At 38.7% G+C, this 27,946-nt stretch overlaps 1 protein-coding gene across 6 annotated transcripts in view; it reads right to left on the bottom strand.

Annotated features, from left to right (window-relative positions):
• Positions 1 to 26,218, bottom strand: part of LOC133992899 (LIM and senescent cell antigen-like-containing domain protein 1) — a 29,918-nt gene extending 3,700 nt beyond the window's left edge. The window contains exons 1-9 of one of the 6 annotated variants that reach the window (XM_062431685.1): positions 26,081 to 26,218; positions 6,274 to 6,433; positions 4,780 to 4,846; positions 4,546 to 4,666; positions 3,958 to 4,107; positions 2,791 to 2,941; positions 1,438 to 1,530; positions 466 to 514; positions 117 to 192 (exon numbers count right to left, since the gene is read on the bottom strand). In XM_062431685.1, coding sequence (XP_062287669.1) covers positions 117 to 192; positions 466 to 514; positions 1,438 to 1,530; positions 2,791 to 2,941; positions 3,958 to 4,107; positions 4,546 to 4,666; positions 4,780 to 4,846; positions 6,274 to 6,433; positions 26,081 to 26,109 — 896 coding nt within the window. In that variant the 5' untranslated portion in view covers positions 26,110 to 26,218. Of the gene's footprint in view, positions 1 to 116; positions 193 to 465; positions 515 to 1,437; positions 1,531 to 2,790; positions 2,942 to 3,957; positions 4,108 to 4,545; positions 4,667 to 4,779; positions 4,847 to 6,273; positions 6,434 to 11,276; positions 11,628 to 14,510; positions 14,536 to 17,723; positions 17,751 to 20,870; positions 20,972 to 26,080 lie in introns of those variants that run through there. The other 5 variants (XM_062431686.1, XM_062431687.1, XM_062431688.1 and 2 more) reach the window with 5 other exon arrangements.
• Positions 26,219 to 27,946: the final 1,728 nt, after the last annotated feature.

The raw sequence follows: 27,946 nt of genomic DNA, 5'->3' as shown, positions 1-27,946 counted from the left end.
CTGAATTCCACCAAGTATAATTAATACAGAATGAGCACATTATCCAGGTTAAAATGTGACTCCACAGTGAGACTATTTATGTTGAAGTGTATGTCTTGGACTTGTGTGTTACTTACTTGAGGGTGAGCTTGGTGTTGCAAGTAGAGCAGGCGAAACAGTTGACACACCAGGCCTTGTTGAGGGCAGACACCACTGAAAAAATAGCAGAAAGACACATCAGAGAGTCACATGAGACACAGTCCCAGATCACCATCACATGAGCTGAAGGGGTTTATTCTTGAATTCAGAATCTAATTTTCAAAGGGCTCCAGTCGACATCATAGAAAAGAAAAGCAAAAAAGGTTAAAAAGGCACTGATGAGCTTGGATGCTAACAGAGCTGCACAATGAATGATATAACAAACCTCTATCTATTAACAGTTATAACATTCATATACATATTTTCAATCAGGAAAAGTTATCTCACCATCTCCCTCAATGACACGGTTGCAGTGGTAGCAAACATCTCCAAACAGCTGAGCATGACGAGGGAAGAGAAACAGAGAGGGTTAGCAACGTAGAGTCACATCTTATGAGTTATAAAATGATGTAACACAACGCAGCAACGGCAGTCTTTGTCTTTGTCATGGTTCACACTGAACACTTTGCGTTCAGATGTCATGCAAACAAGCACGGGCTACAAGGGCATCCCTAAAAGCAGAAGTACTGTGTTGAAAAAAAACACTAGGTGGAGTCATTACATTGACTGATTGAAGTCTTTCTGACCCAGGACAGTTTTAGATTGAGAGTTCAGACTCCTCCATCAAAACTAATACAGTGCACAGCAAAACCCTTCATTTATTATTATTTTTTATAATTGAGTTAAGAAAACTTTTCCTAAATGTCCAGAATAAAGTGTCAGTCTGTAGATACAATTGTATGTTTTCTTGTGTCTATAAAATAATATGAATTCCTGGAAATTTTCCAAAACAAGGAAAACTGCCTTGGAAACAAGTACAAATATCACAATTCAATTCATTTCTTTCTTATTATTACTTTGTGTTTTCAAGCTGTTGTGATTCAAAGTAAGGACTGACTTAAAAAATGGTCAAAATGGTGTGATAATGTACTGTCATACAGACTGAAAAATTACTTCTTTAATTAGAAGTTAGGTAGCAAATGCATGGCTTTTTTTGCAGCCAACTCTAAAATTTCAGATATGTTGAACTTTCCCTCAGGACCAGGACCAATTTTTAATCCTTTCGTCGTCACTTCATAATTTAGCATCACTGGAGTCAAATGTGGCCACTGTTGGCTGCTAATCTTGACCTTGGTACTTGAGAGGCTACAAATGGATCCAGAGGAGGAGATATTTCATGACATACAAAACAAAGCTGTGTGTTTGAGTCACTATTTCTGTGTTCAATGCGAATGCTCTGATAATTCAGTGGAGTGTTACCTGGTTGTAGTGTGTTTCGCAGTAAGCCAGGCCCTTGCGTTCATAGTGACGGTGTCCAAGGAAGGGTTTCTCACACTTGGCACACACAAAATGCTGCAAACAAACCCATGGAAATGCACACATGGTTAGCACAGCAATCAGCCAGTTCAATAACACTTTCAGACTGTGCCGCAGAAAGCAGCACAGTCTGGTTTAGACATTATCAGGTCAGGTCAACAGCACATCAGTTCAGTCCAGCTGTTCTGTTACTGCGTTCCAAAATGAACAGAAAGAGAAGAGAGGATGGAGCTTCAGAGGTTTTAATCCTTCAAACAGACACGTGAGGAATTAATGGTAGGGTTTGACATAAATTCAAGTGAAATGTCCAATATTTCTGATAAAGTGCAGTTTAAGGACCCCTCATGTGTCTGTTGGCGAGGACAGCATAGATGAGTCAAAGGGTTACACTAATATGGATTTTTAAAAGCCAAAAACAAAGTTGATTTTGATGAATAAATGTAAAAAGTCTCTGAAAGAACATGAGATATGATCAGATGAAGTTTATCATTTGGATAACTAACTTGTTTGAAGTAAGTGAATTGAACAATATACAGTTATTTATATAAAGGCATCAAGACAAATGTTTAAGACAATATGGCCAGCAGTTTTCAAAATCTTGTACGCTGAACCAAAGTGATGGTCTTACAGAGAGTTAAAAAAAAAAGAAAAAAGCGAGACACAGGGCAGCAGTCAGTGTCAATCCAATCCTTAATTCTCTCACCATATAAAAGTGTCTCTCACAATAGGCACGACCACCTCGCTCATAAAACGGGTGGCCCTGAAATTGGCGCTCACACACAGTGCATACGTGATGCTACATGTGGAGGAGGCAAGATGGGAAAATGTCCATAAAATGTGAAAAGACAGAGGAGAGCTGGAGTGACGCCAGACAGAAAATAATAAAGAGACAGATTGCAGGTAATGGAGGAATGATGTAGGAGTGGAGATGACTGAACACAACTGTGGAGATAAAACTGGTAAAAGTATGAGTCAAACACAAGACGTTGAAAAGCTCTCACTGGTATGAAATGAACAGAAAATAAAGCAGAAAACAACAATTGCCGTAAAAACTCTTGAATATATAACTACTTTCAGCTGCTCACATACTGTATGTCTAACTCTAAGTAAAATTAGCAGGAATAAATTAAACATTGTTGTAAATATTGAGATCAAACAGAACATAGACACTGTGTAATTTAAAATGTAAATACATCTGAAAGTAATCTGACAGTCAGGAATGTCTTAAATTTAAGCTGTATTAATCTCAAGGTAACTGAAGTGGTTTTCAAAAAGGTGTACAGTTTAACATCGCACCTCCACATGCCACTGCTTGCCCATGGCGTTAACCACACGGCCCTCAATGGGTCTTCTGCAGGCACCGCAGATGGGGACACCCATTTTGTCATGGCAGGGCAGACAGTAGAGCTCTCCCTTCAGCTCCCGAGCATCAGCAGTCAGCTCCTTACTGCAGAGATGGAGGAAAATTACACTTGATAAAGCTTTTATCAAGTAAGGCAAACTGATGCGTTTACAAGGCATTTCAACGAATTCAAATTATGCAAATGAAAAAGAGGTATATGTTACAAAAAAAGAAGAAAATAATGAAGATTTTGAAGGTGAATGTAAACTCATCAGGCAGTTTATTAGGAACACCTCTGCAACCTAATGCAATCTAAAGCAAAAAAACGCTATGTGGCTGTGTTTGTACAGTATGTTTCTTGTATTTCCATCTTTGGATATCTCCTGGAGCATAATTTGTGTGTGGTTTATGTTTATACTTGGATTTTGATGAAAAATGCAGTGGGAAGAGTTATATTACAGTGCAATTACAGACCTTACCCTTCTCATACAAGAGGTGTTGCGACACTTTAGCTGAGTCAGATCACTGTAAGTGCATGACTGTGCTATATGTAGGAGTGTGCGACCCACCCATACAGGCTTCCTGGCTGCAATATTCGTAATTTGCATATAACAACTATGTTTTTTATTAGAGTACACCCTTTGGAGTTATTCAAAAACAGTGTTGCTATTACACACTTTGTCCACCAGAGAGCACTGACACATCCTTCATTTTGAAAGTGCTGCCTGTGCTGCATTTGATCTAATTTTGCATAGACTGATATGTTTGTAGGATCTGAAAAGTGTTGTTCTTTTTAATAAGAACATTTAATCAGTGAATCAAAATTGCAACAAATACTTATAATAATAAGCCTGATAATCAGTGTGTTTCATGATTTCAGGGTGTTTATATTTGAGCATGAAAGTGTGCATATACTTGGCAACAATATGACTTCATAACACCAGAAGTGTGATCCTGATGTAGAATTAAAAGACCTCCACCTGTGAACACATAGTTTACTCAGGACTATTCACAACCTGACACAGCTTGCTTCCCCTACCTCTCGCCCTGCCCTCCCACCTGCTCTGAATGATTTGTGAAACTTGGCACAGCTGGCCAAGTTTGTGTCTGTGCATGTTTACCCGCAGTTGTTGCAGTTGAAGTGATCAGGATGGTAGGGGTCATTCTTGAACAGAAGAGGCTGCTCGTCAATAATGGCGTGACACTTCTGACAGATGTACTTGCCGAGGCCACGAGCTTTCTCTCGGTTATGGCACGGACGACACAGGTGCCTGATGGGAGAGAGAGAGCGAGAAGAGGAGGGAGAGAGAGATAGGGATAGATGAGGGAAGGAAATGATTTAAAAAAAACACTGAAAGGCCAAAACGTACTTGATTTGAAACTATTGATCTTCTAAGTTGGATCAGTAAGGTATCTAAAGTGTTGCACTGTGATTCAACTGAGGAATCTCCCCTGGAGCAGGAAGAGATTTGACAGGTAATGATTGGTTGTATTTTTTCTGTGTGATACAACGAATCCACACAGTGTATGAAACAGCAGAAACAGAATCCACCGCAAGTCCTCGTCTCAAGTTTCACGACTTATACAAACTGCAATTCTTTACAAAAAGTTAAGAAACTGTTTGCTATTAACAAAGTAATTTAAATACGGAAGTAGTGCGACATAGAAAAAAGACTTTAACTGATGTGATAACTATCTCTAAAACTGACCTTCCAGCATTCTTGACAAATCCAACATCGGCGAGCACAGCCTGGCAGATATCACAGCAGAAACACTCAGGGTGCCAACTGTTATTCATGGCCTTGATCACACGGCCAATGATGAACTCACCTGAGAGAAGAGCAGATGATTACGTGGAGCTTGTTCATGAGAAAACATCTACATGGATATTTACTGTCCGAAAGGCATTAACTCTTTTCATTTACTGCAGTTTGTACACTTACCACACTGGTGGCAGCAGGGAGCAAACAGCATCTGGAAGTCATGCTCACAGTATTTCCTGCCTTCAAACTGTAACACAATTATACAGTTTGTACACTATTAATCACAACTGTACATTTGAATGCTATCATTACAATTAAATTAATAAACAATATATTCCTAAAAGAATATACAGTGCACAAATAACCTCTTTCTAACATAAGATCAGAAATGGCAGCAACAATACATCTGTTATCAACACAAACAAATCTCAAAGCAGAATCACTACATGTGCCAGCTTTATTATGTTGAGATTTGACAGATTTAGTGCAGGAAACAGTTGAGAAATATGCTGGATAGGATAGTTGATACAGTTTAACGACAACAGCTGCAAAACATCTTCAGCAACAACAACTTTCAAACAGCGTTCAGTGCACCATTAATTCACTGTACGTGTACTGAGGACATCCAAAACTGTCTTTTAAAAATCTCTGCATATCATAAAATATAGTACATAATTATTGGTGTGCATTTTAATTGTATGTTAATTCTTCATATATCTTTATTTATGGATTAATCCCTTTACATTGATAGTCAATATTTCTGAATAATCATTTTAGAACCATTCTAATATAGCTGATTTTATTGTATAGTATTTTCAAAAGCCTCAATATTTAACAAATTAACCAATGATCATCATCAGCATCAACAATGAATTTACATATTAAGGCCCTAACCTAGTGTGGATAAAACTTTGTATTTATTTTCCTCATGTGTTCGCGGGCTATTAGGGCTCAAACACACAGAGGGAGCAGTGATATCCTGCTGACTGACGTTTATTTATGGCAGGTAGAATTATTTACAGGGAGTCAAAGGTTAATGCAAGCTAACACCCTTGGCTTATATTGATCGCAGCTTTAGAGACTCTTTGTCTTTGATAGACTGACAAACAGAAGAGCATCAGGTTCTCTGGGGCCGGCCGGAGAGATATCTGGCCTTGAGTCAGGGCTGATGAGCAAACAGCTTACTGGAAGAGGGCTCCTAATAATTCAATACTGCATTAAGGTGGTGCTGCTTTATTTACCTCAACATGTCCAAGAGATGTGAAGGAACAAGAAACCCCCATTTACACTACACTGTGTTTAAAATGTATTTCAGGGAAGAGATCCACACAGGACTCTGAATGTACCGATCTGTCTACACATGCTTTAACTGTGTATTTGGATCAGAGTGTAAATTTAACTTTACTGCAGGGCCTGCAGCAAGTGTATATGAGCAAGTGCAGATAGCAGCTGCATGCTACAGTGATTCTAAGGCATGTCTAAACCATTCAAAGCATTTGTATTTTTTTTATGTATACACATAATGGCTATATAAAGTCCAGATAATTTGCAATACCATAAATCATGTCCTCTGGCTGTGCTTAAATCTGTCAGTGAATGCATCATCTTTTCACTGCTGGATGATGAGAGATGAGACGTACATTAAAAAAGCAGCAGTGAGGACAAAGGTGTTACCTCATAGAAGAGTCCTTCTGGGAACTGCTGGAAACACTGGGCACACACGAAGCACTGCTCGTGGTAAAGTTCCCCGTTACTGTTCACGATCTTCTCTGCCGGGGCAAAACCACTCTTGCAGCGCTCACACATGGCATTGGCCAGCGCGTTGGCCATGTTGCTAGGAAGAAAAAAAAAATCACAATCAGGATCGGTGTGGACAAAACATCTCATGAAATTTACTGTAAGAGGTTTTATGAGTAGGAATCTGACTGCTAATTTATTATAATATACATTAATATCACAGCATTTGTATCCTTATTATTTGCTGTTAATTTAGAAACTGTTCCATGAGCTTATATTACAGTGTGTGCAGCAATATGCCCTGACAAGCATATTGAACTTAGAAACAAAGTTAAACTTGAAATGTTGACAGATGAACTTATTTGAGATGTTTTATGGCTTTGAAAATATATATATAGCTATAAATTCATAACATAATAAGACAAGATATGCTGCTATATTATAGCTTTATAATTTACTATATTTCTTAATTTCATCATAATGTATGGGATTGGATGTGACCGTGCATTGGTTGTACATGTTGAAGGAATTTGTGTCATATTTCTTAAATTATTATAATGGACTGTGAAATCCTCTTGGTCAAGCCAGGACACACCTAACACCAACACTTTAACATCTATCACATGTCTCTCCTGTTATGAAAACAGCTGGAAGATGTACTCAGCAGCGGGAGAAAGGAGAGCAGAGTGGGGAAAATGTGATGCAAGAGGTTATCGACCCAGTGCACGCACACACGCAGACACACACACACACACACACAAACAATATCTTGGTTCAGCGCTTATTTTGGCTGTGCTCATAGGGGCGTGGGGATCAATGAGATGAGAAACCTGCATGGTTTCTTTGGATGATGAAGTTACCAAATGTCCATCTGCACTGAAGTGTGTATTAGCAGTGTATCTGTGTGTGTGTGTGTGTGTGTGTGTGTGTGTGTGTGTGTGTGTGTGTGTGTGTGTGTGTGTGTGTGTGTGTATGTGTGCATGTGTGTGTACAGATGTGGGTTAATATGCTCTGACAATCTGCCAAAAACACCAGACTTATTACGCTGACTGTTTAAAGTACAAACCCTGATAATGACATGTAGACTAAAGTGAATCACATATGATTATAATCAATATTGTTACTTCATCTTTGCACAAAATGACTGTAATATATCAACTGGGCTGGGCCACAAACACACACTGGTGCCAGATACTGCAACACATAATGTGGCACACCCTAAAAACCTGCCACCGTGCCTCATAAAAAGATATTTATTGTCTTTCTTGTCTTTTTTCTGATTATCATCACATTGATATTAAAAAATTAAAGTTACATAAACTTTGAATTCACTTAACTTAGGAGTCAGTGTAAAATCTGATTGACATTGTTTCCCTCACGTTACACAAACCTTCACAAACCCATCAAACAAACAATTCACACCACAGACACACATCTGTCATCTGTGTTTGCCCTTGATTGTCAGACTGACAAACATAGTAAATGATCTGGAAACTGAAAATGATCTATGACATGCAGTTGTCAAAACATAAGTTTATATTTACAGCATCTAGTTTTTATAGCTGTTGACTGTGTGGGAAGTCAAATAAATTATCAAAATAAAAAATAATAAATTATCAAATAAATGTTTTTTAGACTTTAATCTCATAGGAAACTTGAGCAGTAGAGAGTTACTTCTTGTTCTATTAAAATGATGGATGTTAAAATGTAGTACATCACATCATCTCATGATATATGTTGTTATATCACCAAACCCTATTTCTATTACAAATTTATGCTTAGGCTGAACCTTGGACTAAATCCACAATGATCCTGACCTGAAAACAAAATGATCAAACTGCTCCAACCCGAGCATGAGCAGCCAGTGTACAAAACTACAGCATACTAACTAATCAATAGCAAATGTACCGATGCAGATGGACACAATTAACAACTTCATACCTGAGGCAGACTGGAAGTAAACATGTTCCACACAAAGAGAAAAAAAATGGTGGACCCATCCTGGCTTATCTGCTTTGTTTAAAAGGTCAGAATACCAAAGTGTTTCTAGGCAACGCACACGCACACACACACGCACACACACACACGCACACGCATACACACCATGTAAGATTTTTATGGAGTGATGCCATCTGTTCATATTAACTTAATTGGATCAACTCAGGAATTAACAAGAATTCCAAAAACTCCCAGACACACTGCTCATCACCTCTTATTTCTTTGTCATTTTAAAAACACACCTCTCAGTTCTGCCAAATGTTTTAGAGAATCTGCGCTATAAAAACAGGTAGCTGGCACACCCTTTTCAAATGTACCGACTACACTGAAACACAATGTAGACATAAGCACAGCTTCCTTCTCCTTCCTGCTCTTCACAAACTTTTCAAATACAAATTGTTCGATATACATAGTTGTACCCGATATCACACACACTGACAGCCCTGCCCTGTCCAAAGAGTTTGTGGGAGGAAGTGATACATCTCTTAGGCATTTCCACCCTCCTATCTGCCTCTAGCACACTGCGACTTAGAAACAAGCCAATAAGCAGTTGTAAGAGTAAAACAAAACAGGTTTCTTCTCTTGTCCTGAGGAGGTTGCAGATGAAGTGTAGACAGACTAATTAGTCTGGAAGATTCTTTAGTAGTGTAACAATGGTATCAGCCTCATCACCTTTCACCAGTTAATGATTGTGGTAAGACAGATGTAATGCTATCAGGGTGGCAAAGTGTGTTTTTTCCCCCCTGCATCCAGTCATCCGGGCTTCCCCAACAATATGCTGCCTTAACTGACTTTTCTATTGGTGCCTTTTGTTGAAAGGCTGAACTGGTACATTTTTTAAACTCATCGCAGAAACTACCTTCTTAAAGTAAAATATATTTAAAAGTAAAAAGGTTATTTGTTGAGGATTTGAAGAATTTCAAAAAAATGTACTTAAAATTGAATCTAATCTAATCTTTTATTTTTATTTTATCAGCAGTGACAAAGACAGTAGAAAAAGATAAAAGTGCAAAGGTAAGGTCAAAAGTTTGGATACACTTTCTCATTCAAGTGACAATGTGTGTCCAATCTTGTTACTGGTCCTGTAAAAAAGGTCAGATCATAAAAAACACTCACGTAACCACACACACACACACACACACACACACACACACACACACACACACACACACACACACACACACACACACACACACACACACACACACACACACACACACACACACACACACACAAGCAATTTCAAGGACCGTCATGTACCACAGACCCTCCATTTGGGAATGCACGGTTTATGTTTACATTTTGTGTTTATGTTTATATACATAGTATGAAATATCCTATCCTATATTATATCATATATTTATTATGATAAATATTTTCAGTAGCAGAAATATGTTATGTATGCAGATAAAAGTATGTTGATGGAGAAGGCTTCTTAAAAAAAAAAAACTTCAGATATGACTCTCCTTCCACCATGATAACCAAACCACGTTGGCCTGTGACTATAAATGGAGGCTGGTTGTCAGTAAAGCGAAATGATCCAGACTATCTCTTCTGTTATGAATACAATCTGTTCCCTCCTCCCTCCCTCCCTCCCTCCCTTCCTCCTCTGGTCTCCTCGTCTTCTGCTCTTTCCTCAATGTTCTGTACACGCCTGTGGTCACTAACAATATGGGCAGCTAAATAATCCATCAATAACAATGACTTTCTCTACATGTTTTTAAAATGTATTATTTTCAACAGTATTATCGAAAACAAAGACTCAGATGTTACTAACAGCTGAGTCAGTGTCCGAGTCTAAACTTACCGCAGTCACTACTTTCTTATCTGATTGTCAACTATTTAAACCAGCTCGGTCACCTCAGATTTTAGAAGTTGAGACTCCAATACCAACTTTGTGTGTAGCTTGAGGAGTCCACAGTGCCCAAATTTGTACTGACCTAAGACATATGTAATGTAGATACGAATATAACATACCAAATACTAAATATTGTAAAAGTCAGTATGTGTTGTCTGCCCCTGTCTTTCTTATATTAGCACTGGGAGACCCTAAAGTAACTAATTGTAATAATGTAGTGATGGCCGCTGCTTGCTTGTACCACCTGAGTTTTACACCGCTTCACCAAAATTTGGGATTTTCTGTCTCCAGCACCAGAAAAACTTCCCACTTCAAAACTTCCCTTCACAAACCTGTTGGTGACCCTACGTCTACGATGAAGCCAGATCAGTCAGAAATAAAGCATGTATATTTAGCCTTCCTGTCCGTCATGCGAACATACTTGGAATACCGGCTGACATATTCTACTTTGCATAACAACTCCCCCCTTTAGGCACAAAAATAACCCCCTCCTGTGTGCTCAGAGCTATCCCTGCACAAACATGGCACCTAAGGCTGCTTAAGCAAATCAAACTACGCTGTTAAGACCCAGCTGCTGGAATATCTGAATACTTCACATTCAGTAACACCACAGTAAGCTCAGAGCATACAGACCTAGCACCGTGTTAGCGTATGAGCAGACCAAATCCCTTAACACACACCTTTGCTGCCTCAAACCACTTCACCTGCATGGTACTCTAATAGAGATTCTGCCATTAGGTTTTTATAGGATGGTGATGATTGAAAGTGGAGGTAAGAATCATCTGAAACCTAAACCATCATCTTATGATACATCTATAAAACTAAAGCCATACCAATGCTATACTTAGCAGTTCATTTAAAGAGGATGCGGCAGGTTCAACTCCAGGTTTTGGTAAAGTAAAGTCTTTTTCATGCCACACTGGTAGAATTTTTGTTGAGACATCTCATAAATATAAAATAAAAGTACTTTTTAAGGGTTAAGGAACAACTTCTTATAATCAGACTTTTTTGCTTTTGGAGGTCTCATCATCATCAACTAAACACAGTTCTTTCCCCCCCCTTCTCCTCTAAACTGTAGACTTACAAGCGAGCATAAAAATCACAAAACTCCTTATAGACTTTGACATCACTCTTCCGCCTCTGGGACTTGGAGACCGGGAGCTCGGCCTCTCCCCCATCACCTCCCTGAAGCCTCTGGTGGTAACCGTTCATCCCACCCTGAGGGAAGTGGTCCGGGGCTTCCCCATCCTCAGGTATCGATGGTGGCAGAGCACGACCGTTCATTGTCTCGCTCATCTACAACAGGCCTAATTAAATGCAAAAGTCCACCTAAGAACCTGTGTAAAAGTCAAAAACCCAAAATTGAAAAAAATCCTCAATGCTGGTTTAATGTTAGTTTCCAGTGATGAGAATCCAGTAAGGAGTGGGAGCTGTAATCCAGATAGCAAGAGAGAGACCGAAACACTGAGTACTCTCCCTCTCTCTCGTTCTCTCTTACACATGCAAAAACACACACACACCCTCTCTCTGGGATACACTCCCTCTTTCTTTTCTCATTCCCACATCCCCGCTTTCTCTTTTTTCTCTCACACACATACATGTACACACACTCTTGTCTCCCCTCCTGTCACACTTGCTGTCTATTCTTGGGTACGTTACTGAAATTAAAGAGCCCACCCTGACGTCTGTCCGGGCAGAGGTCAATGTGCCATGGCAGTGACACACACAAACACACACATACACACATACACAGATACACACAACTTTTAAGTTTTTGGTTTTTTTTGTGTGGTATTCTCTAATATCAAAAGCCAACAGCAGACATTAGTTTGCGTAAGTGTGTTTGTGTTGAACAGCTGGAGCTCTCAGCTCTCTGGGAGATACAACAATGTGCTTCCAACACAGTATTGTGCAAAGTGGGAATATCACATAGAAAAGCTGAGGTTTTAAACAGAGATGCAAATAAAACAGGAACCGAACAGATAACAAATTACTGTTGTTTTCTCCTCATGTTTGACATTGTGGGACAAACACACTGGAGCTAGAGGACAAGCAGCAGCTGGGTTAAGACCAGTATGTAGGGACAGATATCAGATGGATATAATGCTGTATGTTTGCACCTACTTCAGGCCAGTATTTTACTTATAGACTTACACAAAACGACAGGTTTGTAACAAAAAACAAGCTAATAGGGACATTTGGTTTTCATTAACACAGTGTGCAGATGCTGGATAGCTGAATTGAAATCTTTCATGTTCACAATTTCCACATACAAATCCAACCCCCCCTCCCGACTGTTAAACAATTCCATCAGATTGTTTGTGGGTTGTTTATTTCTGACCGCGGCAGGATTCAAACTCAGTACATAACAGAAACATGGTATGAATCTAATCCAACTGAGTCAATAGGACACCCTGAGTATCGGTTTTAAAACGTCTATTTAAAGCTATGTGGAGCAACAACTATAAAATATGTTAATCGTCCTGAGAAATCTCATACTGGTCTGAGCATAGGCGTTCCTATAAACCCATTTGCGTTTGCTTTGGGTAAATGACAGCCTTTTTATGTGCTTTCAACTCAACTGGCATCTCAAATTAATGACCGCTTCCCAAACCATCAAAAACAACCTTAAGTCAGATCTGGAAATAAACTCAACTGAGACAAACATGTTTGACGCTCTATTTGAGACCAGCATCTGTGGTAATCTTGCAAATCGAAGTGGAAGAACAATGATCACGTACATCTATGATGTGTCAGCGCCACAATGTTTTAGTCCTGTATGTGTGCCAGCTGAAACACATCTCCGAGTCCTTCAGTAAAACAGTCCTCTACATGACTCCATCATTCTACAAATAGACACCCAATGGAGCCTCAACTCCAAACTTGGTGCTGGCAGCTGCTGTTTTGTGAGTTTGTATACATAGTAGGGGCCAACTCTACCTACTCTGAGAGGGGCTTCCAAATTACACATAATCATTATTACTTGCTTCATTTATTCAGTTTGTACATTCAGGTTGGTTTTAACACATACTGCCAGTTTGGGAGCAATTGTTTGGTTTTCAAAAGGATTTTTTTCTAATACATATTCACATGTTTTGTTTGTTTCCAGACAGCAGGACTGTGTAAACTAAACTATTTGGTCTCCATCAATGGAGCTTCTGACTCCTGAAATGACATAATGAGCCAAACATTTCACCAGGCACCATCGAAACCTTACAGAGCTTTTTCCAAAACAGAACAATGACTCCAGAAAAAGTCACCTGTCCTTAGCTGGAGCTCTGCAGGGAATCTTATCTACTGGGAACCAGTGGTGAATGACTGGGGCACAATGGACAGAGGGTGGGTGTTTAACAGGAAACACACGCAATCTTTTCTCCTGATTACAGTCTTGCCATGTTGTGGCGTATCCCACCCTAAAAAATGATGGAATGTGCATTGTGCATGTTTAATATAGGCATCAATAAACTCTTGTCAAATTAATTAAGTTAACGTTTTACACACATACAGTTTATTGTAAATTAGAATATAAGTTTAGTCATAATAATCCAAAAAATGTGGGTAAATATCTACTACTTCAACAGTCAACTCCCTTGTGATAGCTAAGTAGCTTCCTGTCTGCAGTATTGTTGTGCCAGCGTTGGACAATCTCACAGTAACTTGATCTCAACTGGGAATTTTCTCACCACAGTGCCAACCATGGCAAAGAGAGGGTGGGATATCACATCATTTAAAAATACTGCACTGAAAACCTGAGGCTACATGACTGCGCTGGACTCTCCTCTGCTTCTGGACATTTAGCCATCTTATCACTCAAAAGGGAGTCAAGGTTTTTGGGTTGTTGCTCTACGGTGGTGACATGAACTCTGCTCTACTAAGATCACCAGGATATCAGAGTCACTGCCCATCCTCTGTGTCGCTGACTAGAAACACACTTTTTAAGACTTCAACTCAACAACCCTTGAAAGCACTTACTTATTTCTTAAAAAAAATCAAAACACTTGTGTAGCACAGCACTGAACAAGGGATCATACTACACAGATATGTTGCCTTTAACAATGGTCACAACATCATATTGGAGGCAGGAGGGCCTCAATCCCATTTGTCTTTGATATTTTTAAGGTGGCCCTATCCTGTACAAATACAGCAAATAAGCTTGTGACACTTCTTTGTCGTTGAGTTTTATCATTTGAATATTTAGATAAAGTAATATTCAGATATTTTAGCTAAAAGAGTCGAGGTTTTCAGTGCCTAAGAGAGAGAGAGAGTGGGAGAGAGAGAGAGGCAGAGGGAGAATGTGAGAGCCGATATGAATGTCAACCTGAGCTTAAAAATGGCTACAGCAACTGTCCGTGGCCGACACGGTGTCTCCGGTGTGTTCCCTCTGCATCTGCATGATACGACTTTGAGGCTTCCTCGTGGGGTCATTAAAGGTCACCGGAGAGGTCACAGGCCAGGGCACCAATGCCGAAGACTTGGAGAAAGGGGTAAGAAATACAAACTGACCTCTGTTGCTATTATGGAGCCATTACTTTTCTAACAGAGGGTGATTTGTGCATTTAATCTACTGCAGTTATCCACCACAGTCCATTTGGGCTTGGCAACCACATTCAGAAATATTTCACCCAGTAACACACAGAGACAAGCATTTGTCTTTCACATAGAGAATTATTACACATTAGAGAATTATTACACATAGAGAATTATTACACATTAGCTGTCATATCTTTTTTAGATCTTAATTAGATGCAAAATGTATGGTTTGGTTCATCCATGTTATTATTTCATAATTAAATGAAATTGAAAACATTCATTTTCTAATTGTTTTTTTTCTGCATGTTTTAAATAACTTGAATGTCTTCTACCAAAACAATGCTTTGTAACCCTGTCACTCTGTCTGACATTGTGCCAAATTGAGCCAATCTATTCTTGTTGTGGCCAAAATGACCACAGTATAAATACAACATCATTTTGATAGATATTCTGCTTAATATTTCATTTTAAGAAATGTATACCACAAAAACCACTTCTTTTAAAACTTGTTTTATGATCAGCAGAATGAATGTGTGAGACAACATTGTCCAGACTCAAGAAACAGTCCAGACTGTCAGCCGGACTGGTGAAAGAAATGAATCACACACCCTGCACACACACATCCATACGCACAAACACACAGTGTCAACAGCAGCCGTGGCAACACAGACATCAGGGTTGCTTGGGCCATTTTTTCTTTGGCAGGCCATCGGGTGCATACACAGTGACAGCAAATACACACACACGTAACACTCTGTGAAACACACTTCAGTGACTGTGCAAACATAATTCATGACTAACATTTCCTTTGTTTTGCACTTTTTGTTCCCGGTGTACATTTTGACCTGCAGTATCACAGATCCACTTAAGTCTGCAGGACAGCCTGGAAAACTCAGAGCCTGAAGGATCACAGTAGGACATTATGTACTTTTTCATTACTCTCTAGAAGTATTTTGATCAGTGAGCTTTGTCAAGTTCTGACAGCAGATATATTATAAACCACACTTAACGTATCCCTACAATGTTGAAAAGTAAATGCTATGTGAAGCATTTGTAATGACATTTCACCCTGTGCTGGTACACCTATCGCAGAAGACTGCACGCAAAATTGTTCCAAGCAAGAGAAAATCGTTTTTTGATTTGGTACTTTTTTTTTCTTCCAATTTATAGCGACTTACTCTTACCAGCACTGGTGAAGCTTTTTTGATTCTGACTCATTTTGTTCTCGTTTTTGTGAACAGCCTTTTCCACTCTCTCACATGCATTTGTTTCGCATTGTATTGATGAAACTTTGGGAGGAATCAGCTTGGTTTGATGCAGACAATCTCTCTGCTCATGAAAATACTGCAGAATCAGACTGCATTGAGGAATTAATAAAAGTTGTGACTTTGATGACCATTAATCCACCAGCACTGCTGTATGTATACAAGCAAATACTAACTGCAGGTAAGCTTTAATTCTCTAATAGTTTTTGACAATACATTTAAATATGAGACTGCACTTAGAGAGCACCACTCAAGTCTTTCACCTGCTCAAAACACTTTTACACTGCAAGCTACATTTACCCATTCATATGCCAATGGCAGGTGCCAACCTGCTTATCAGAAGGATCAAATAATTTGGGGTTCAGTGTCCCAAGAACACATCGACATATGAATTGAAGGAGCCGGGAATCACACAGCCAATCTTCCAATTAACAGATAATCTGTTCTACCCCGAGCCGCAACCGCCCTTAAACTCGTTCAAGCACCTCATTGAGTCTGCACAGTAAGATACGATCTCCTCTCTAAATTCTTTATTGTTACTGAATAATGCAAATTCTGTGCTCAGGACAGGTGCTGACAAGTTACGCATCATCTGATTGTGCTGACCTGCACGATGAACTTATTTGACAACAAACTGTTTTTTGGTTTGTTTTTGTTTAGGGGATAATAGAGGAGGCTAAAAATATGTTCTGTTTGACTGGGGACACCTCTAAAGAGAGAGCTCCCTCTTTCTGTCCGCATTCCTCACATTACTACATTCCTCTAATCATTTCAGGTTAACACACACACACACACAGAGAGAGAGAGAGAGAGAGAGAGAGATAGAGAGAGAGCGAGAGAGAGAGAGAGAAAACACAGAGACAGAGAGAAAGAGAGAGAGGGGGGTTGTGAAAGATGAGAAAAGAACACCCAAAACTGACTAACGTCAATGAATTGTGAAACCACTCTTGCAAAAGTCTGCACATACTGTATTATACATGTTCTGCTGGTCATACAACAGGAATTCGACCATCAGCTGCAGTATTTACTGACCGAATAGTCCACCACCTTATCTATCCCTGTCAAAACACTCCACACAGACAAGGACTTCTCTTCTGAGGTTTTGCTGTAATGAGGCTGAGGCAAACAAACCTGCTCCAATTTGTTACACAATAAACGGCAATTTCGATAAGCCCCAAATAACGTTAGCAGATAAGTAGATAAAAAGCCATAAGACAAGTTTGAGCCCAAAGATATCTGCCTGCAGCCCACAGCCAAACCTAACTACAAAAAAAAAAAAAATTAAATTATTACTTTTTAAACGTTTTCATTTTAGCAAGGATTCAACAAAAGTGACCAAATTTTCTTAGAAAGCAATCAGGGACGCTGGACAATCAGACAGACATGAAGAATTGACAAACTTTATGATCTCAAGATGGTCCATATAAAATACGTCATTCTAAACCGGTTCCTTATTGCACCTTGAAGTTTCTATGTACTATTTAGATGAGCTGCTACAGAAAACTACAAGAGGTTGCTTCTGTGCAAAACTACATAGAGGACATTTAAAAAGTTAAAAAGCGCCTACTGCCGGCTACAAATTGAGAATGATTTATGCAGAGATGGTGGGCGGAATAAGACCAACGTGACAAATATATGTGAGTGAAAAAGCAACAGAAATAACAGTGGTCATAGAGTTGAATCAGCACTTCTTAAATGCATCTTCATCGAAGGTTAAAAGCTTCACATAGACTCACCTGAGGCTGTCCCTGGCCAGGCTGCCATAGCTGTCTGGTCTCTCCTGTCTTCGTCTGTACAAGTCTGAGTTTGACAACTCTTTCAGCCTCAAAGAGTTCATCTCCCCTCACTTCTCTCCCTCCCTCCCTTCCTTCCTCCCTTCCTTCCTTCCTTCCTTCCTTCCTACTTCTTGCCTGCCTGAAGAACCTTCAGTCCGCAGAAGTAGGAATACTCCGAAGAAGTGTGCGCGTTAATGTTTGATTCAAATAAAACTGATTAAAGTCTTGGGTCACCCCTCTCTCTCTCTCTCTCTCTCTCTCTGTTTCTTTAACACACCTCCAGGGCACACGCGGTTGAAAAAGGACATCTAACAGGGGTGTGGTTTCACAGCCAGCACACCTATCAAGTACTTCTTTCTCCTCCCCCCTCCTGCAGCAGGTAGAGGGGGAATGCCTCGGTGAGAAAGGAGAGGGAGAAGAAGAAGGCGAGAGAGGCATTGCCCTTTCTGGCCTTTGCCTCCGCCGTTTCTATTTGCCTCCCACTTCTCAATAGCTCATTCCTCTTTCTGCTTGGAGGGAAAAAAACCCAAAGACAGACAGTAGACAGAGTACAAGCAGTAAGAAAAAAAGAAGAGAAGAAGACAGGTCTTTTCACACAAAGATCGACAGTAGATTTAAAATATAGACTGTTTTCACCTGATAAGTTGTTATGTAAGAAAGGAACAGAGATCACTCCAAAAAGGGCGACTGAGGTTAGTATTCATGGATGTTACAGGCTGAAAACAACAACAACAACAAAAAACCCTGACAATACTATTTCAGACAATAAATAATTTTTTTTTTTTTTTTTGCTTAGTAAACTGTTGTGACAAAGATAGTACTTGGGAAGGGTTTTTAACAGTTACCCAATAAACTTCTAGTCAATGACACAAACAGTAAATATGTAATAAGAAATAGTGAATTCACTGACAACAAACATATACCAAACATTGATAGAGAAAAATGTGGGTTAAATATACTTAAAAAAGTTTCTTTTTGCATGTCTGTAATCCCATGTACCATTACTGATATATCTGTGATAAGTTTATATTGGCTAAAATCACCCTGCTGAAAGTGTTGTTTGTAGTAGCATTGTATAGCACACAATCAGATCCAGGTCAGGAACAGTAACAGTGTTTTGTACACAGTAAATAAGCAACGCTGCAGGTTTTTTACGCTACGTGCACGTGGATGAAATCAACATTTCAATCTGAACAGCTGCTTGATTACAGGGCTGGGAAAGAACAGGCTGAGTTAAATTGCATTATATGAAACAAAGTCACCTATTATTGAATAATGTGTCACTGCTGTTCAATTTGACTCATTTATGATACACTGAGAGATTATTTCCCAGCTGAAACAACACAAGCTATTGAGAAAAAGGAAAATGTCAATCTATGAATAATTCATTACAATGTTACGTGGGAACAAGAGATCCTCTCCAACACAACAGATGCACATTTTCAGACAGGGCTGAAAGTTGCCTCTCAGAAAAGAAAGTTTAATGGAAAAACAAGAGGCTGTGACAGCATCAAAGCGGTGGACGGGATGGGTCACAGGACGTGGAACCGAACAGGCGAAGAGAAAAGCAAAACAGATATAAACAGAGCTTGAGCTATAGCGCTTTAAAACAGATGATAACTGAAAGCCGAGCAGACTGTAGCTGAGTGTAAAGCAATTTTGATTAATGTGATATTAATGTGGACAGAGTATAGAGTGAAAAGTAACAGCTCCCCACTACTGTTTGATTACATTAAACACTTTAAATTACTGCTAACCATTTGCAACTATCACTATAACCATATGAGTGCTACAATTCTTTCATCTTTAAAGTGAACTGTTTCAATTCTGTGTATCATTCAGTCTGTGCCTGTCATTAGATATTTTATAGATATTTTAAAAGATATGAAAGTTCGCTGATGTTAAGTAGCTGACAGAAATCATGTCTCTCTGCTACAGACCAGTAGATTTCCTGTGATCCACGTGGATTCACTTCCAGCAGCCTGCCGTGACCTGCTCAGCATTCCACATGGGTCTGACACACACACACACACACACACACACACACACACACACACACACACACACACACACACACACACACACACACACACACACACACACACACACACACACACACACACACACACACACACACACACACACACACACACAGGCTTATGCCTGACAGATTATGCCATGAATGCATGTTCGAATTAGTTCAGTTTTAGTTCTTCACAGTTTAATGTAAGAATTTATCACTGAATTCAAATCTAGATTTTTATGGTTAATAAAGGTAACATCTCAGTATATAAACTGATAATGACTGAGTGATGATGGGACCATGAAATAAATAATGCTGTTTCAGACTGAAGTTATATGGAGCGAAGGTTTTGTACTGGACTAAATATGCTGAGTTAATTATTTGGTTATAAGCACTCACACTAATGCATCCTCACCATCATACTCCTGTCCCACTGAGGGGGATTCCTTATGAGCCCTAAAGACCCCGAAACAACATCTGTACCACGTGTACGCACTGCCACCGTGTGGACAACAGCGGTATAACAGCTACTCTATTAAACTTTCTTATCCAAAGTTTAACAGTGTTATATTTAATATATATTTGATATTATGTTCTGTTGACAGTTGGAATTAATATTTATTGGACACCTGAAATCAGCAACTTCACTTGAATTTTCAAAATAGTCATAACAAAGTTAAGTAAGTTAAGAAGTATGTTTTATCTACTGATGTATCTTATAACTGTTGCTCAGTTGCAGAGTACAACATTTAAAGGGTATATTCAACACTGTTGCAGGTCCTTGTGAAGAAATCTCGCAATCATTCACATATATAAGAGGAAGTACACAAATAAGTGTCCAAACAGTCCTAATGTTAAACCACAGGGGGACAAAAAGCGCACAAAAATATCACTGACTCTACTAGACTCATAGAGGAAATACAGAATAAAAAACGCACAAGTACAATGGAGTGTTAGATCACGTACAGCTCTATAAACAACATAATAATGTAGCTTGTACATCTGGAATGAAGTGAGTAACAGAGCATAGGTGTTAATGCTACTGTAATTACAATGTTGTTAATGATAATATTAACGTCTCTTACCGATGAGTTGTGTCAAACCGCTGTGAGAATATTTCGGGTGCTGCTGAAGTCGCTTTGCTGTCACTGCAAACACTCTTACTGCCGTTATCTCAGGCTGTATGGCCACATTACTTCCTGCTTGCTGTGGTGTATGTATGTGTGTGTGTGTGTGTGTGTGTATGTGTGTGTGTGTGTGTGTGTGTGTGTGTGTGTGTGTGTGTGTGTGTGTGTGTGTGTGTGTGTATGGGTGTGAATGTTTGCGTCCACTTGTGTCTACGTGCTAGTATGTGTTTGTGAGACAAACGTGTGTGTGGTTTAAGTTGTTAGATGCCAGACTGTTGGGTTAGGAAGGAGGGAGGGTGAGAGGATGAGAAGGGGAAATTGATGAAGATAAAAAGATGGTGTTTGTGGTGTGAGGAGGTGCAGGGAGCCTTCAGACTGAATGCATAATCAAATAGTTATTACAGACAGTGCATCGTAAAAAAAAACCAACCTCCATTAAATTGATAAAAGGCCACTGACCACACTGACATGATATATTGATCAATAATAATAATGTGTGAACCTTAAAATATACAGTACAAATAAACTTTTCTGAACTGTGTTGTCTAACAACTTATTTTAAACACTGAAATGAAGAGTGTGTATAGGTGGAGATCACAGCATTAAGAATATGGGCTAAACCAGTGCAAAATATCTGCAGTATAGAAAGATTTCCTATTAATAAAAGCACATGTTGGTTTGCAAGTAAAAACTCTTCACTGTTAACTGGAAGGGTTAAGCAACTTTTGAGTAATGTTGAGTAAAAATCCTCCCACAACACTACAGACACACCTCACCAGTCAAAAGTTTAAGCTTTTCCTATTCACTTCAATGAGAAAGTATGTTTGACTGGTCATACATCTGGATGGAAAATAATAGTAATGTTAATATTAATAGCCTTGACATATTTTATACACACACACACACATGCACACACAACTATGGAGCAACTGCTGTAAGTAAGCGCTTGGGGACCTTATTGCACATCCGCTTCTTCCATACTTCCTTCTGCAGGCAGTTATCTTTAGTTAGTGTACAACACATATTATATTATATGCCAAAAAAAAAAGAAAAACTCAGTGAGTATTTCTTACAGCCATCATACAAACAACACTACAAAACCTCTTTCTAGAAATAGAAACCGTAACAGCCTCCAATCACAGTAGTGTGGACCAGGACGAAGTGTTATTAGCTGTTTTCATCAGTTTACTGCCATGGAACTAAAGGTCTACTATAAATTATTTTTCTGCAGTAAACAGGTTATAAAACCATCTCTGACCACAACTGATACTGTAGAATAAACTACACATCAAGAGTTCAACACATACAAACTTTTGAGGATATTTGCCAACAACAGAATTTTTCAATAATGCTCAACACAGCAGATCCATATTATCACTCAGTATTTTATAATTATGACCAGTATGTTTAATTTAAACTCAGTCAAGTATTTTAAAATGATGTCTTAGTATTTTAGAATTACTATGAAGTAACTCTATATGAATTTATGATTGTATTTGTGTGATACAAAACCTGACAGTGCTTTCTTGTGCATAATATTGCCTGATTTTATCCGTACCGTCAGCAGTCCTAAGCATTTTCTGCTCTACATTTGCTACAGTGAGCCAACATTGAAACATACTACTGATTTTATATCTGACACTTGCTGTGTTTGCTTTATAATAAATGTGTCTTAATGCAAAGACAGTGGTAGTCCTTTAATCTGAGAACAAACAATAAAGTCTGCCTACACCCTGTGCTTTCAAGATGGATGTTTGAGCTTCACTGTAACAGAGTTTGATACCAGAAAGCTGTTTTCACATCCCTCTGCTGAAAGTTTATCTGAGCTCAACTTAAATCTGAGTTTAAAACATATACGCACCAGCAAGATTACAAGCAGGATGGCATCACAACTCATTTGAAGCCAATCATGGTCGGTTTTTTGATTAATTGCATTTTTTAATCACATGTTTAAAATTCTATTATTTTGCATTTCACAACAGTTTTTAAGTCCATATTGACCAAATAAAGCAGTGAATCATGATTGGGAACCAACCGAATGAAAGAAAGTTACTTTATGAATTTTACTTTTGGATTTATTTGAAATAAAAAAGAAGCGCAATGAGCCTGAGGCAACACATTGTCTGATACACAAATATAGCTCACCTTAAACAGAAAAGAAATGCTACAACAACAGTGTGGTCTTGAGGTAGGAGACAACTTGAAAGTGATTTTTACATTAGTGCTTCTGTAGCATTAAGATCAAAAATCCCCAATGCAACCCGAATAAAACAAACCACAATAGAAACTAAATGTCCCTTAAGTTAAAAGTCAATAATTCAATAGGCGACAGTATGCATGAGTTACAATAAACATTTCACACTCCCTCACTCCACATGAATCCAGCTTGTACATGCAGAGTCGTAATCCTACATCACACAAGTTCACCACTCTTCCAAACAAGGACAAGTTCACACTGGAGACTGACGCGTTCATCTGAGCTCAAGTTGTATCAACACACTGTGGAATCAGATAAAACTGTAATGCGTCGGGAATGCAGAAATCCTCGGGCCTTCGGAGTGTTTCATATAAAAGCCAGATTCATCTCCTCGGGCCATAATTAACTCGGGCAGTGAACACAGTAACTTTCACACTAGACAGGAAAAAAATAAAAAATACAGCTCTGAATAGTAGTCTCAGGGGAACGGATGGTCAGGAAGTGGTCTGGGAAGCAATAACTACTGTCCAGTGTAGTTTGTGTGGACATTCCTGTGCAGGGAGGAGGTTAATGTAGAAAACATCCTTCTTTATTTTAGATTTCTGCCTCACTGTCAACTATTTCAGCTTTAACACAAACACACCAAGTAGTCTTCATGTAAAATTAGTGTGGTCAGCCCTTTGATACAATAAAATTCTCCAGTATGAGTATTTTTTTATATGTCAGATGTGTGGGAGGATTTTAAGCATCAGTCTCGGGTAAAATTAAACCTGCTACATGACCATCTAAACCAAAAATTTACATTGGAGGAAGTGGTCAAAGCGTGCGCATTGTTTAAGTTGTAAAAGAAAGGAAATATCAGCGGAAAAGATGTGAGTATTGGTTATAAAATTATGTAGTTTTACCATCATTATAATACAAATTGTAATAGAGAAGATAAGTAGATGTATTGTATCTATTGACATTATTTATTTAAGGCAGATTTCACTATATTTTTAATTCAATGTCATCATTTTATCAGAGCTGAATGTAAGACTCAGTTCTCCACACTTCTGAATTCAGCATTTATTTGAGTGTGAAGGATGTTTTGTTGAACTGAGATCAGCTCATCGTTATCTGCCTCATTTTAGACCTCTGAATCTCCAACAATGTATCCAGTTTAATCAGCTTTTCAAGTAAATGTATGAGCTGAAAAGAAATGGAAATTCACTCTGACTAATCAGACTAACTAATGAGCTCAAAAGCAACTCAAAGACACACAAACACACACACAGAAGGAAGTAGATGTGGGAAAGGGAACATCAACTAAAAAACAGCTTTAGATTTTTAGATTGGACACATCTCAACTGACTTCCATAAATAAAGGGGAATTATACTTAATTACACAATAGAGTCTCTATTGCTCCCTAGAGATAATTAACCTGATTATTTTTGGATTTTGGAAACAACCACCTGCTCTCTGAAATTTCATGTAAATGAGAAAAATCACTTTTTCAGATGATTGATTGACAGACATCTGGCGGAAACACAAAATCTTTAGTGGTAAAACCGGAATACTTGTCCAGAACCAGATCACTAATACAATTATTCAATCCCAAATCCAACTTTGACAGTATTAGGTCCAACTTTAACTTGTGTGTGCTTAATTCATTAAACAAGGAAATACTCTCTTATTGATTAGGGGGGAACAAAACCCATAAATAAGAGAAATTAAATGTGATTTTCTTACTGGTTTACAGGAGTTATGCTCTAAAGCAGAAGTAAATGACCACCAAAAGCTCAACAGTTGTTATACTGTGGAGACAGATGTTCTCAAGTTTCATTTTCACCGCAGCATCTCTCCTTTTCATTCATTCATGACATCCAACTCATGTGGCACTAAATAAACAGAACAGCACAATAAATCTGTGTTGTTGTTTCCTCACCGCATCTCTAAATGCTGCCGTCATTTTTTAAATTCCTCATGGGTCTAATTTGAACGATCTACCTGGTTCCTCTGATGCAGTGGACACGGGGAAAAAAGACTGCACGACAGGGACTTTAAAGCTTCAAGTTCAGTTTTCGAGATGAGTCCCTCTGGGTCTTAAGTACCTGGAACTTTTGTTGGTAATGATATGGCTGTTTAAACACAGCAGGACAGCAGTTTGGTCTCTGGACCTCACAGTCAGCTGTCATTTGCATCATCATCACTGTGGAAACTTGCTTCTGCTGCCTTCTTTAATTAATCTGACCATATACTTAGACCATACTTTGAGAGGTGTTGATGCTTTTTAAGCTCTGATAACAACACTTACAGTATAGGACAGTGGTGGAAAAGTAACATTTACTCAAGTACTGTTTTAAAGTTGTAGAAATGCAGTAGTTAGTTCACCAGTTGACGGTGGAGGGCACTAGAGAGCAGTTTGAGTGACCAGATTGAGATTTTAGCCAGAGAGAAATTTAATATTAAAGCCAACCACTTCATTTATAATGTAGGCTATGTGCCCTTCACAATGTAAAAGTATTTTTTTTGGATGCACTCAAGCTAGGTTCTAATATATTAAAGGGAAAGCTAACCGGGAAGAGTTTTATAGAGTTTGTTTTAAGGGTTGAATAGCTAAATGACTGTTTCCAGCTCATGAGACAGTGGAACAAACTGGTGTTACACCGTATTTGGTAATCCATCAGATTGCGTGGCATGATATTTTACATAAGTAGCAGCATCAATGCCACAATGTAAAAACACTTTATAACAAGTAACGTTACTGCCCTTTAAACTCGACTTAACCAATTTTACATTGTGGTATTGATACTTTTAGAATCTGAGGACTTCTTCAAACACTGCAGGTCACACTATCTGACGGGTCACCAAATAAGGTGTAACACCGGAGCAACGTTGTTTCTTTTTTCTTCCAGCGACAAATTGTCAACTTCCGAAGTTTTCGGGCAAATGTTACGTTTAGGAAAACCCTTTTAAAAACTTCTGACTCACCCATTTGTCATTTCAGTTACGGCGAGCATGGCTCCGCTCTCCGTTTGGACCAGACTTGTGTTTTTTTCCCCCGTCCTCAGTTGCAGATGTCCAGATGTGGAGACAATCTCAGATGTAGCTTGTTGCAGTTATGGCGAAGACGGGCCTCGCCTCTGTCAGTACGAGCTCAAAGGATCATAACACTTCCGCTCATGACTTTCAAAGTGAAACTACTCTGTTGAATTCATTCATTGTTTTAGTTTACATTGTGCTCATGTGGTGTAAACGTCTGTTTTTAATACAACTGTACACAGAAAATGAAGGGCACGATAGTAGCCTATTATAAGACTCACCTCTTTAAATTGGCGTTTCTTTTCAGCTTAAATTGTTTTAGTGCTTGTTTTTCTCTTGTAGCCTATGTCCTCTGTTTGCCTGCGTTTTTTGCTTTTATATTTTTATGGTCTTTTATTTTTTTATTTCGTTTTTATTGCTTTTCTTGCTTCTGCCTAATCGGTTGTATGTTTTTATTGCCCTTTAAAAAAATGTTTGCATGTTTTTATGTCCTTTTGTATTCTGTGAAGCACTGAATTTTATTTCTGTCTATACCAAATAAAGTTATTAGTAGTAGTTATAGTCGTAGTAGTAGAGGACTACTGTAAGGCTGCTTTCCTTATCAACACGTCTGACCATTGTTTGATTGCTCAGCGTATAAAATGTCAGAAAACAGTTAAAAATGCATACATACATTTTTTATGAAGCCCAAGTTAACATTTGATATGTTAATGCAGGGGTTTTCAAAGTCTGAGATGTTGGCCTCCCCTCAGACAAAGCTAGGAAACATTTGAGTGACTATGTAGCCTACTTCAGACTACACTGAATACATAAAAAGTCTCCAAATAGTGTCAGGGTAGGTTCATTGAATGGAAATGAAATAATATTACATCTATTACATTAGTTATCAAAAGGAGATCACATAGAATAGCCTAAATATGTGTGATATGGTTAAAGAGATACACTAGCCTGTGGGAATTTTACTGTTTTTCTAACCCTCCCAGTGTCAGGAACTAATAAATGCCTCAGGACAGAGGTCCACAACTATTGTGTGATTACGGGATCATATAAACATATTCATGATCTGATAGGTAAACTAAGGGGGGTCACTTTGCTTTGTGTGAGGGGAGGCCCACGGTCTCTGACCAATTAAAGACCCCTGATCTAATTCATGATATCTGATTCTGTCAGGCATCATGAATTTGATCTGAGGTCATTGGGTCCCTGTGTTGTGCATGCTGGTTTACTGTCATAGCTCACCAGGACACTTGAATATAATGCAGTCATTTTTCATACTAAGTAGTGAAAATCAAATGTTCCTATTGGTTGTCTGCTGTAAAAAAATAAAAGTTATACGCAGCTCTGAACGTGCTGTTCTCATGTCTGACAGATGTTGATGCTTTTATTTTGAAGGTCAGAGCGCCCATTTAATGTTATTCTGTGTATCTGTGACAACTTTCCACCACAGCACAGTTACAATATAGGCGTTAGTGCCAAAAACAGACAGACCCGCCCTGCAAACTTTGTGCGAGATGAGTCTTTTTATCAACAGACTAAACAGGGATTTATTATTGGATTGGTTTGCTGCAGCTTCTGCATCCTCCTCACTGGTCTTCATTTGGAGCATCATTTCAGGATCTAAATGGGAAGTCTGAGGTTTCATTTTTCTGGCCACTGGAACCTACATTAGTTCATCATGGCGAGTGGGTGCTGTAAAGAAATCTGTCACAGTCCACAAACTTGCTTTTCTAAACTGATTGTAATAGCTTTTAGTGAGGAGTGGCTCATGTGTCCACACTGTGACCATTCACTCTTTCACTTGTGATGCTGAGATTT

The sequence above is a fragment of the Scomber scombrus genome, chromosome 13, assembly GCF_963691925.1.
Source record: "Scomber scombrus chromosome 13, fScoSco1.1, whole genome shotgun sequence".
In the NCBI taxonomy this organism is placed as follows: Eukaryota; Metazoa; Chordata; class Actinopteri; order Scombriformes; family Scombridae; genus Scomber; species Scomber scombrus.
This window is presented reverse-complemented; position numbering and strand designations above follow the sequence as displayed.